Below are 13222 nucleotides of genomic sequence, written 5' to 3' on the forward strand. Positions count from 1 at the left end.
ATTAGAAAAATATCCTTTTGCTGGTCTTGTATATCCTTTATGGACATTTCTATTTAAAAAATATTGAATTGTAAAGTTTTTTTTTTGTTTTTTCTGCCTTCAATATTTGGCTGTGTGGCTCCCATGTATTTGAACTTTTACTTTGGTGAAAAGATCTAAATGAGCGTTTGTTTTTGCATGATTCTGTGAGAAATGCGGCGAGCTTTTCTTTGGTTTGTGAAGCGTCTGGTGCTGTGTCCTGCTCACTCTGGAACCACATGGACCTGAACTTGTCCCGCTGCAGCAGGACTTGTGCCCCTCACGCAGCTGCACCTGTCAAATGCCTCAATGAATAAAATAAAAATCATGACTCAAGTTCAGATGATGTGATTTGTCTTTTTTTCTGCAGTTTCTAACCTGACAAAAAGTACTTATTTATAGTAACATGTAGACCTCAAATGTAAAACTACTTTGGCAGTCAATGTGTGACAGCATTTGAAGTTTTCCAGTCAGGGTCTGAAGCCCGCCACAGCAGTGAAACTGCACTAGTTAAATTCTACTGCAGAGGTCAGAATGTGATGTAGGTGTCAGAGGCCCCGCCCTCAGCTGCTTTAAATCCTATTCATCTGATTGGTAACAGTTAAAGTAAACCAGAACTCCCTTTTTTCCTAAAGTAACTTGCGGTGTGCCACAGGGGCCAGTACTCGGTCCAGTTCTGTTTACTCAAAGGACACCCCGAGGGACACGGTCGAAAGCCTTCTCCAGATCCACAAAGCACATGTGACTGTGCAAACTCCTATGAACCCTGGAGCACCCAATGGAGAGTCTAGAGCTGTTCCAGTGTTGCACCACCAGGACCTAAACCTGCTCCTCCTGAATCTGAGGTTCTATGGGTCAGATTCTCCTCTCCAGGACCTGGAATAGACCTTATGGGAGGCTGAGGAGTGTGATCCCTCTGTAGTTGGAACACACCCTATGGTCCCCCTTCTTGAAAAGAGGGACCACCACCCCGGTCTGCCAGTCCAGAGGCACGGTCCCCGACCGCCACGCCCTGTTGCAGAGACGTGTCAGCCAAGACAGGACCTAAAGTCTCTGGATGTTGTAGAACTGAGGAGTTTGCCAACAACTCTAGTCCTCAGTCTGCTTTCTCTTCGGAAGACGTGACAGTGGGTTAAGGAGGTCCTCAAAGTCCTTCCACCGTCTGACGACATCACCAGTCGACAAAAAGTCTCCCGCATCCCCAAAAACGATGTTTGTGAAGGATTGTGATTCTGTAGCTGGACTTATTTATGTTAAGTGCGAAACAAATTTAAAATCAATGATTTAATTCTAAAAAAAATATTGGGGCTCTTTACGATGGTCCAACATCAAGAATTAAAATCAATGGTCATGTGACAGATCCACTGACTCTGGAGGGAGTGGTGAGACAGGGCTGTGCCTGGGCTCCCCTCTAGTTTGCTTTGTATTTGGAACCATTGGCACAATTTATTAGAACATCAAAAACAATTCACGGTCTTACAATCGCCTGCAGATGATGTTCTGTTGTATTTGGCCAAACCAGACATTCTCATACCCAATGTGATGCATGTTCTTCAAAAAATGTCTGGACACAAAATGAATGTACAAAAAAACAATTTCTCATTCTGCCCTCTGACCTTTAGAAAAACCTACCCATTTAAATGGCAAACGGAATCTTAAGATATTTTGGGGTGGTACTGCATAAAAAAATGATACCTCTTTACTTTGATGAAATGTACTTTTCTGCTCAGATGAGTGTTGCTGGTGTGGGTTAGCCTGCTCGTACTGAGAGTCATGTGGTGCCGGGGGTTCCTGTACAGGTCTTATACTGAGAGTAATGTGGTGCCGGGGGTTCCTGTACAGGTCTTATACTGAGAGTAATGTGGTGCCGGGGGTTCCTGTACAGGTCTTATACTGAGAGTCATGTGGTGCCGGGGGTTCCTGTACAGGTCTTATACTGAGAGTCATGTGGTGCCGGGGGTTCCTGTACAGGTCTCATACTGAGAGTCATGTGGTGCCGGGGGTTCCTGTACAGGTCTTATACTGAGAGTCATGTGGTGCTGGGGGTTCCTGTACAGGTCTTATACTGAGAGTCATGTGGTGCCTGAGGTTCCTGTACAGGTCTTATACTGAGAGTCATGTGGTGCCGGGGGTTCCTGTACAGGTCTTATACTGAGAGTCATGTGGTGCCGGGGGTTCCTGTACAGGTCTTATACTGAGAGTCATGTGGTGCCGGGGGTTCCTGTACAGGTCTTACTACAGATGACAGACGCTTGAGTCATGAGGAGGAAGTGGAGAAGACTTGGGTGAAATCTGTGCTTACAACATGGAAGGAGCTGATCAAACTTAACCCTGAGAACCTGGCGTGTTTTTGTAGTGTAGCTCATTTTGAGAACGGTTTAATCTATTCATTTAATAAATTAGGGAAGATTGCATTATTGAGCATTGAAAACGGCTTTAAAAGGCCATTAATCTTATGTCCTGGAGCAGGAGGGCAGAGGCGGGGCTTGAGGACGGAGGCGGAGCTTCAAGTCATCTGTGTGAGAGAAACTCGTGATCCTGGTCTAGTCTTGGTCAGCTGAAGGAACCAGACCTCCATTAAAAAGACCCAAGATGCTCCTTGACCCTCGACATAACTCTCCATTCAAAGTTGAGGAATTGCCAAGACTTAAGAAAAATGCAAATATGCCAAAAGCGGCTGTGTTGGTGGAGGCACAGGTTTTATTGCCATAAATCAGGTAAAAACATTTTCTCTCCAAACTTTACAAACATCACACTCCAAATGCACAATCACGGCATTCTATATTTTTGAGCAAAATGTCTTCTACAGCTCTTATTGGCATATGACGTTAGTCTCTGTAGCTTAGATGAAATATTGCTTATAATAGAGCACAAAAATAAAAGTATGAACAAGGCCATAAGTCATAAAAAGTCTTTTTCAGAGTCACAGTTCAAGCAGTTACAGTACGAGGTGAGGAAAATAGATCTTCTGGGAGAATGTGCTTAATACAATATCATCCACACGCTTTGCATAAAGATAGAAGTTAGAACATCTTAATAAATCAAATCTTTGGATTCTATCTGAGGGATGGAACATTCAGCACGACATCCACAAGCCTCAGCAACACAAACCATAAAACTCAATAAGACAAACTGCTGTTCTGAGCTTGTAAACCCGTTATAACTCACCCTAAACTTTAACTCTGCTTCAGCTACTGCAAATGTCATGACACACTAACAATTCATCTTCATAAATTACTTAATGCATTTCAATCCATGTTTACACTTGCAAAGGCCTCAAATTGCTCTGAATCTCACAGTTGGTTGGGTCTTGGGGTCATATCATCTCAAAGTGGGGAGCACGGGACAGGGTCAAGTAAAGCTCCATATTTTCACTGAGATCGCACAATAAAACAACTTTTTATTACAATAATGCTGACGGACTTCCCTTTACATAATCACAACTATAACCATCATCGGCCCAAGGAACAATATACGACTGACACAGGAGCTAACACAGGAAATAGAGGGTTATTTATAATATCCAAGGGAAACTATGAATTTAGGTCATTTAACCATCTATTGTACGTTTCATCGTAGATTATTAATGTGGAGTTATTTGCACCTTTCCCCTCGTCACAGCTGCAAGTCTTCAGTTCTGTTCTAAAAATGATCTTTGTTTGGTTATAAAGAATAAGAACTCTGACGTGTAACACAGTGTGTTTTCTGTAGCATTCGTCTGTCTAAGGCCACATTCCTGTGCAAGTCACATGATGTGGAACGTCTCTGTTCCGCAGCGTCCGAGACCCGTCTCCACAAGTAAAACCCGCCTGACTTGACCTCAGTCTGTCACATGACATATCTAATGCATTCTTTACATTGTACATTCTCTCCTCAATGTGTCATGATATTGTCTGAGACTGAAGTGTTTCTAGTGCTCGTGACGGTTCATGATTCATTTAAATACTTAAGTTGAACAAAACCAAAAGGACGTGTCATGTAATTGTAATATTCATTATATTGTGCGAGCCCAGCTCTGATATGTTAAAGTGGCTCAAAAAACACTCACATTTCAGAAAGAAACAAGGCAAGAACAAAAATGGCAACTCAAACCAAAAGTGTGCATTTCTTAACAAATAAATAGAAGCTTATCAAAGGAAAACGTCCTAAAGTCTGTGACGCAGGACTAGAGGCGGTGCGGGGCGTGTGTGTGCGGGGCGTGTGTGTGCGGGGCGTGTGGGTGCGGGGCGTGTGGGTGCGGGGCGTGTGTGTGCGGGGCGTGTGTGTGCGGGGCGTGTGTGTGCGGGGCGTGTGTGTGCGGGGCGTGTGTGTGCGGGGCGTGTGTGTGCGGGGCGTGTGTGTGCGGGGCGTGTGTGTGCGGGGCGTGTGGGTGCGGGGCGTGTGTGTGCGGGGCGTGTGGGTGCGGGGCGTGTGGGTGCAGCTGGGACTAGAGGCGGTTTGGGGCGTGTGGGTGCAGCTGGGACTTCTGTTTGCTGGGCGTCTGTACGGACAGTGGCACTGGCTGGGAGGAGGAGGAGGAGGAGGAGGAGGAGGAGGAGGAGGAGGAGGAGGAGGAGGAGGAGGAGGAGGAGGAGTTTGCCATCAGGTCGATTTTCCCTTCCAGTTTGGACAGACGGATGAGGATGTCGTCCAGTAACACGGCGATCGTCCTCTTAAGGTCGGCTGAGGACACAAGGACAATTATACACAAAGTGCTTTACACAACAGGAAAAAGGCATTTCAATCCCAAAACAAATGATGTTTTACTTTAAAAGAGAAGAGTGTCAAACATAACCTACAAAATAAAAGAATCATTCATATATCCTGTGGTTCTATGTGGAGTCCATCTTCATGCAGCAGCAGGGACATGAACTTCTGATATGAAGGGCACAAACTCAATAGGAGATCACGATTTTTATAGTTTAAGCTTAGTGACGCTTTAGTGCCAAATTATTCATGTAGTGAATCAAATGAGCAGCTTCATTTTAAAGGTGGTATGGGCGATTTTTTTCAGCAAATTTTGTATCATATTTCCTCGTGGCGTGGATAAATCATTAGTCCTGCCACGTATCAATCATAAAACACACCTATCGCTCACCTGCAGCCGCGTCAGGCTCCTCCCCACGTTTCCGCGTGCCTAAGCGCATGGATCTATCATAATATAGTTCCCTCAGTGTACGGGGCAAAATGAAGACGGAGAAAGACAGTTGGAGCTGACGCAGAAGTGGACAGAAATCTACGGGAGACGAGAGATGTGATGCGATCTGTTGCGCTAATAAACAAACGCACGTGTGTGTTGTATCAGTCCGCACGGGGGAGTGCGCATGCGCACTTCCGCCTGCGTTCTCAAATCGCCGAAAAATCGTCCATACCGCCTTTAATACTTTATTACACTTTGACCTGTCCAGGTTTGCTCTGGTTTGGGTGTTTTCCTCACAGAGCATCATCACAGAAGTGTGTTTTCTTCTTGTTAGCTCCACATTAGCACCGCTTTTAGCAAAGCTCTAACGTCCCCAAAACAGCCTCTTTTCTGAATTCCACATGTTTCCCAAAACCACAGGTCTTTTTCCTCACTCAGACCTCCTCAAGTCCAGTAAGTGCAACACGACGCCTTAGGCAGGATTTAAAACATGAATGAATCCGTGACGCTTCCCTTTGTACTGGAGTAACATGGAGGTTTCGGTCAAAGCCCTAACAAATATGACATGGGTCATTGACTCTTTTGATCAGGAGGCCAAAATGGAATTTTGTGCCAAATTTCATAAAATTTGGCTAAATTAAACATTTGACCCTCCATATAAAATGTGATTTCACTCTGAAGTCAATGAACAGAGGAACGTGCAAATAAAACAACCTCTATAAATCAAAGATAAACTAATTAAGAGAGATATCTGAGAGATAATAAATGATTGGCCTCTTTTACAATCCCACGTGAGGAGTTTTCTGTAAATCTTTGTGGTGGACAGCAAGGGCAAAGGTCGCGGTGCATCTGGACTCTACAGAGACAAGTTTATCTTACACAGGACAAAGAGGACGGACTGTGAGACGTGCCTGACCCACTGTGGACAAATGGACCTGATGTAGGTTTATGACAGGAGGAGATAAGGCCTAAAACTTAATGTTCACTCAAATCAGACGCAAGAGAAGGAATTAGACCAGTAACAGCTCCAGTTCTATTTCTATGAAGATTCACTGTGTGATACAAGAATGATCCAGGATTTACAAGTAAATCAAGCAGTAATATACATATATATACGTATATCTATATGCTATATATCTATAGCATATATCTATATGCTAGATATCTAGATCTATATATATATATATATATATATATATATATATATATATATATAGATATAGATATATATATATAGATATATAGATATATAGATATATAGATATACATATATAGATATATATATATATATATATATATATATATATATATATATATATAGATATATATATGTGGGTGTAATCCCTCATTCGTCCAGGCGTGTTCCATGGTAGAAAAAGCTTCAGTTGTTTCATCTGGACTCAGTTTGAAAAAATAGACGTTTCGACTCTCATCCAAGAGTCATTGTCAATAAAAGAATTTAGATCGAGAACTCCGATATTAATACTGTTCTGTGGTAAGACCCACCCATTGGGAGGAGCCTTCCTGAAGTAGAAAGAGTTGTTTGTTTCAACAGAAACTCCCCCCTTGTATCTACCGAGCCTATTCAGAATCTTAATGGGCTATTAGAATCCTCTTTGTCTTTGTGAGACCCTGGCTCAACCACCCTGAGGACCTGATTAGCATCTAAATGTCCTGGTCCTCTACCTTTCCAGGGGTTTAGTAACCCATTATAAATAACAGGAAGATTAAACCTTAGCCCTCCATTTCTGTTTAAAGAAGGTCTTTCTTTTTTAACAAAAATAGCTTCCTTGACTCCTCTTTCAAACCATCTTTTCTCCTGCTTAAAACCTTCACCTCACCGTCTTCAAACGAGTGATTAGAGGCTTCAAGATGGAGATGCACGGCACTCTGAGGTCCTGAACTTGTATTTCTTCTGTGCTGATAAAGCCTCTTGTGTAGAGGCTGTTTTGTCTCACCTATGTACCGTTCTTTACAGCTTTCTTCACTGCATTGGATCGAATAAACTACATTGCTCTGTTTTTGAGTCGGCAACTTGTCCTTTGGGTGAACCAGTTTTTGTCTTAAAGTGTTTCCTGGTTTAAAATAAACAGGGACTTCGTGTTGTCTAAAAATTCTCTGCAGTTTTTCCGACAGGCCAGACACATAAGGGATAGAAACACCCTTCCTTCTCTGTTCAGTTTCCCTTTTGTCCTGCTTCTTGGTTCTCTTCACTCTGTTGAGAGCCCAAGCGGGGTAACCACAGGCTGAGAGGGCATTTCAGACATGTTTTTCCTCTTTCTTCTTGCCCTCTGAGCTGGTGGACACACCTTGAGCTCTGTGTTGTAAGGTTCTGATCACACCCAGCTTGTGCTGTAGTGGGTGGTTGGAGCCAAAGAGCAGATACTGGTCCGTGTGTGTAGGTTTCCTATATACTTCTATTTGGAGTTTCCCGTCCTCTCCTCTGACCGTGGAACAATCAAGAAAGGCCAAGCGGTTCTCCTTAGCGTCTTCTCTTGTAAACCTGATATGTGGGTCCACAGCATTGATGTGATCAGAGAAGGTTTCCAGCTCTTGTTTCTTGATTGTTACAAAAGTATCATCGACATAGCGGAGCCACAGTTTTGGGGCGGAGCCTGAGAATGAGGACAGTGCCTTCTTCTCAAAGTGCTCCATGTACAGGTTGGCCACTATGGGAGACACGGGCGAGCCCATGGCACAGCCATGAATCTGTCTGTAAAATTGTCCCCGGAATTGAAAGTAAGTGGTGTTCAAACAGATGTCCAACAGTTTACATATGTGTTCAGGTGTCAGTTTGGTCCTTTCCTGTAGGTGGTGTCTTCCTGCAGTCTGATCCTCACCGCTGCTACTGCATCAGAGGTCAGAGGTCAGATGCAGGTGAACAGGGACACAACATCATATGAAACCATGAGGTCATCTGGGTCCAGTTGGAGATGTTTCACTTTATCCACAAAGTTGTGTGTGTTTTCCACATGATGTTCCGAATTCCCCACAAGCGGAGCCAATATAGTTGTTAAATGCTTGGCCACATTGTAGGTGATGGAATCTGTGCTGCACACTATGGGTCTGAGTGGAACCTCCTTTTTTAACAGCCCATTAAGATTCTGAATAGGCTCGGTAGATACAAGGGGAAGTTTCTGTTGAAACAAACAACTCTTTCTACTTCAGGAAGGCTCCTCCCAATGGGCGGGTCTTACCACAGAACAGTATTAATATCGGAGTTCTCGACCTAAATTCTTTTATTGACAATGACTCTTGGATGAGTCGAAACGTCTATTTTTTCAAACTGAGTCCAGATGAAACAACTGAAGCTTTTTCTACTATATATATATATATATCTATATATCTATATATATATATATATCTATATATCTATATATATATAGATATATAGAGATATATATATAAGGATTTTCACTTGTATAGCGGTGCTGCTAAACAATCCGTTTCTAAATTTGTACAGCAATTTGATAATTGCATAGCAAAACACAAAAGTGACTAACAAACAATATTTGCCATTGATATAACGCAACCATTTATTTAAATGTATTTGTAAACATTCTATTAAATAAAACTCTTAACAAATTAACTTTTAAACACTTTTTTTTAAAATCTTTAAATAAAACTAGCAAATAAAATTAATTGTTGAACAAATTAATCAACACAAAGTCAGATGGCCTTATTTACAACTTTCTTCCACATCATCATCATCAGATGACTATTTGCATGAGTCTCATTTACATATTCATTGTCTTTACACTCAGAAACATAAAGGTTGCTGTGGCGTCCATCATGGTGTATTTTATGTGTTATTCAAATTGTACCGCTCTATTTCACGTTCCATTCCATTTTTTGTTTTTCTACTTGATGACGGTCCCCAAGTACTCTCGTCACCGCTCTGGCTGCACATTTGATGACGGTCCCTAAGCACTCGTCTCGGCTCTGCACATTTGGAGCCGTGTGATTCGCTGCGCACAAAATACGCATCTGATTGTTAAAAACGAGGTTGTGTCACTTGCAGTGTAAATATGAGTGTTTTGGCAGTGAATGATCTGCAAAGACTTTTGTGTTTAGGAGTTATTGACCTCTGACCTCAGAGTCTGAATCTGTGACGCTAACTTTACCGCACGTGGCTCCTCCCACTTTCTGACTCTGATCTGTGACAGCAGCGGGACTCGTCATGTCCACAGTGTCCTACATGTGTCAGGCCGTTGTTGACGATCGATTGACGAGTGATCGGTACTTTTAGGCGCTTTGGTTACACAATTGAACACACATTTTTGTATCGCAAAAGCTGCTATACAAAAACACTTTTTTCTGACAAACGCATCGCATTTGAGATAAATTGCGTCGCCTTTTGCAATACTGCTTATTCTGAACCCTGTATATATACACACACATATATATATATATATATATACATATATATATATATATATATATATATGTATATATATATATATATATATATATATATATGTATATATGTATATATATATATATATATTTGTTTGTGTAAACTTGTGTAAGGTCACAGCTTTAGATTGTCACTTCTTGTAATAATACATAGTACACTTTAAATGTCCTGGTCTTACCATATCCTGCCAGTGCGGTGCCCTGGGGCCCTCCTGGAGCGCTCTCCTTCTCCTCTCGGAGCACTCGCACGTATCTGTGGCTGAGCTCCAGGATCTGCTCCCGGAGCTCTTGGCTGCTCTGGTGCCGAGGCTGCTGCACCGTGTAGCGCAGTAACATGAGGCCCCACACCAGGCCCAAGATCACCAGGAGCACACTGAGACGCTGAGACATGCTTCTGCGGGACAGCACCCCGACCATCCTGCAACCACAAGCAGCACAGCAGCATTCATCATGAGCAGGCTTTACACCTGGCGCCATTTCATCAGAAAGATAGCGTTGTATGAGAAGAAAGCTGGACACAACCGGTCATCTTATCAGGCCAAACTATTGATATGTAAAGCTCAAGTCAAACCTCAGCCTGGTCAGATTATTAGACCACATGCTCTGACCATACTTAGTCATGTGGGTCGTTACTGCATCCCGTCCCCGATTTACCACGGATGTAATTGACAGGCTAATTAAAGGTTGAATGGACAATTTTTTTGGCACAAATCTGAGTCTTATTTCCTCGTGGCCGATTAGTCCTGCAACGTGTCAATCATAAAACGCACCTACCGTTCACCTGCAGCTGCGTGAGACTCGTCCCCATGTTTCCGCGTGTCTAAGCGCATTGATCTATCATAATATAGTTCCCTCAGTGTACGGGACAAAATGAAGATGGAGAAAGACAGTTTGAGCTGACGCAGAAGAAGACGGAAGATGATGAGATCCGTCGCGCTGATAAACAAACGCACGTGTGTTGTACATGAGCACGGGGGAGTGGCACGAGCGTGGGGGAGTGGCACGAGCGCGGGGGAGTGGCACGCGCACGAGGGAGTGGCACGGGGGAGTGGCACGAGCGTGGGGGAGTGGCACGAGCGCGGGGGAGTGGCACGGGGGAGTGGCACGCGCACGGGGGCATGAGCACTTCCGCCTGAGTTCTCAAATAGGCGAAAAATCGTCCATTGCACCTTTAACCAATCAGAGAAATGCCTGGTCCTCTTGGGACTAAATTTTGATTTAAAATAAATAAACGAAGGATACACCCACCTCTGCCTATCGGCGCTAGGAGGGGGGGCCCCCAGGAGATTCTATGAAAGGAGTGAGGATTTGGTGCTTTCTCCTGTGGTCTGAAGGTGGACTCAGGACATACTGTGGTCCACCTCACCAGAGGGGGCGCTGTGGGTCAGGCCATGTTTACTGCGTGACAAGACACAGTTTTTATATATATATATATATATATATATATATATATATATATATATACAGACAGACAGACACACACACACACACTTCTTATCAATCCGAGCCGATGAGACTTAGAAAATAAATGTTTGTTCTGATGAGAACATCACATACTGGATCCACCGTTACCTTTATTAGTTTATTACCTGGATAAGGCTAACGCTAAGCATTAAGTATCTCTTAACTTCTATTCATGAAAATATGCTTTTGTTATTAGAAGACCCATGAAAGAATGTTATAAACGACATGTTTTTCCAACAGCAATAATGTTTATGATTAAATATACAAATGTAAATGTGACACATGTAGATCAAGGAAACTAGTGCCACTGAAGCTGTTTTATCAAACACCAACAACTGTTTGTGTTTTTATTCCTCTTCATGTAGTAATGGTACTCTGCTCTAGAAGTGACAGTTATAGTTATTATACTTCTACTTCTATAAGTGACAGTTATAGTTATTATACTTCTAGAAGTGACAGTTATAGTTATTATACTTCTACTTCTAGAAGTGACAGTTATAGTTATTATACTTCTAGAAGTGACAGTTATAGTTATTATACTTCTAGAAGTGACAGTTATAGTTATTATACTTCTAGAAGTGACAGTTATAGTTATTATACTTCTAGAAGTGACAGTTATAGTTATTATACTTCTAGAAGTGACAGTTATAGTTATTATACTTCTAGAAGTGACAGTTATAGTTATTATACTTCTAGAAGTGACAGTTATAGTTATTATACTTCTAGAAGTGACAGTTATAGTTATTATACTTCTAGAAGTGACAGTTATAGTTATTATACTTCTAGAAGTGACAGTTATAGTTATTATACTTCTATAAGTGACAGTTATAGTTATTATACTTCTATAAGTGACAGCTATAGTTATTATACTTCTAGAAGTGACAGTTATAGTTATTATACTTCTAGAAGTGACAGTTATAGTTATTATACTTCTAGAAGTGACAGTTATAGTTATTATACTTCTAGAAGTGACAGTTATAGTTATTATACTTCTAGAAGTGACAGTTATAGTTATTATACTTCTAGAAGTGACAGTTATAGTTATTATACTTCTATAAGTGACAGCTATAGTTATTATACTTCTAGAAGTGACAGTTATAGTTATTATACTTCTAGAAGTGACAGTTATAGTTATTATACTTCTAGAAGTGACAGTTATAGTTATTATACTTCTAGAAGTGACAGTTATAGTTATTATACTTCTAGAAGTGACAGTTATAGTTATTATACTTCTAGAAGAGACAGTTATAGTTATTATACTTCTAGAAGTGACAGTTATAGTTATTATACTTCTAGAAGTGACAGTTATAGTTATTATACTTCTAGAAGTGACAGTTATAGTTATTATACTTCTAGAAGTGACAGTTATAGTTATTATACTTCTATAAGTGACAGTTATAGTTATTATACTTCTATAAGTGACAGCTATAGTTATTATACTTCTAGAAGTGACAGTTATAGTTAGAGACAGTTATAGTTATTATACTTCTAGAAGTGACAGTTATAGTTATTATACTTCTAGAAGTGACAGTTATAGTTATTATACTTCTAGAAGTGACAGTATCACAGATGGTTTAGACAAACAGCAGCGTGACCTACGTCACTTCCTGTGCCACCAGAGCGGCTCCGCCCCCTCTGAGGTGAAGACACTTTGAAGACTTTATTTCTTTCTAAATCACAAAGCGAGCGCGCGGCAGCTTTATTATCATCTGCTGTCCATAAATGAAGAGCTGAACAACACAAACATTCACCTGGAGCCACAGCGGAGCAAACTTCTGTGAGCTAACGGTACATGCTAGCATCACAACAACACAACAACACAACAACACAACAAACACACGAGAGACAAGAGAGACAACAGATGAAGACTCACGTTTAACTCGTTTCTCAGAAGCATCGAATGAAAAAGATCCACGGGTAAAAGAGTAGAGCGTGGCGGCTGCGCCGTTAGCGTCCTCCCGGGCTCAGGGACAGCTCCTCCCGGGCTCAGGGACGGCTCCTCCCGGGCTCAGGGACGGCTCCTCCCGGGCTCAGGGACGGCTCCTCCCGGGCTCAGGGACGGCTCCTCCCGGGCTCAGGGACGGCTCCTCCCGGGCTCAGGGACAGCTCCTCCCGGGCTCAGGGACAGCTCCTCCCGGGCTCAGGGACAGCTCCTCCCGGGCTCAGGGACAGCTCCTCCCGGGCTCAGGGACGGCTCCTCCCGGG

General features: G+C 42.3%; 1 protein-coding gene across 2 annotated transcripts; it reads right to left on the minus strand.

Annotated features, from left to right (window-relative positions):
* Positions 1–2710: 2710 nt before the first annotated feature.
* ccdc126 (coiled-coil domain containing 126) lies at positions 2711–13140 on the minus strand. Of its 2 annotated transcripts, XM_072447075.1 has the most exons (4): positions 12891–13140; positions 10802–10951; positions 9733–9971; positions 2711–4680 (listed from the first exon to the last, which is right to left on the minus strand). In XM_072447075.1, the coding sequence occupies exons 3-4, from the start codon at positions 9968–9970 to the stop codon at positions 4445–4447; spliced, it is 474 nt and encodes a 157-aa protein (XP_072303176.1). In that variant the 5' UTR covers position 9971; positions 10802–10951; positions 12891–13140; the 3' UTR covers positions 2711–4444. The 2 variants fall into 2 exon arrangements, with proteins under 2 accessions (XP_072303176.1, XP_072303177.1); XM_072447076.1 differs by lacking the exon at positions 10802–10951.
* Between the last annotated feature and the right edge of the window lie 82 nt (positions 13141–13222).

Source organism: Eucyclogobius newberryi, unplaced genomic scaffold (assembly GCF_026437365.1).
Source record: "Eucyclogobius newberryi isolate DKJ021-1_F unplaced genomic scaffold, fEucNew1.0.hap1 SCAF_16, whole genome shotgun sequence".
Taxonomy (NCBI): domain Eukaryota; kingdom Metazoa; phylum Chordata; class Actinopteri; order Gobiiformes; family Gobiidae; genus Eucyclogobius; species Eucyclogobius newberryi.

What these genes read in the sequence shown, in the direction of transcription:
- ccdc126 (XM_072447076.1), bottom strand. Translation starts at nt 9,970, where the DNA reads ATGGTCGGGGTGCTGTCCCGCAGAAGCATGTCTCAGCGTCTCAGTGTG. An exon ending in CACCGCACTGGCAGGATATG is followed by an intron (nt 4,681 to 9,732) that starts GTAAGACCAGGA and finishes TTGTGTCCTCAG; the next exon opens with CCGACCTTAAGAGGACGATC.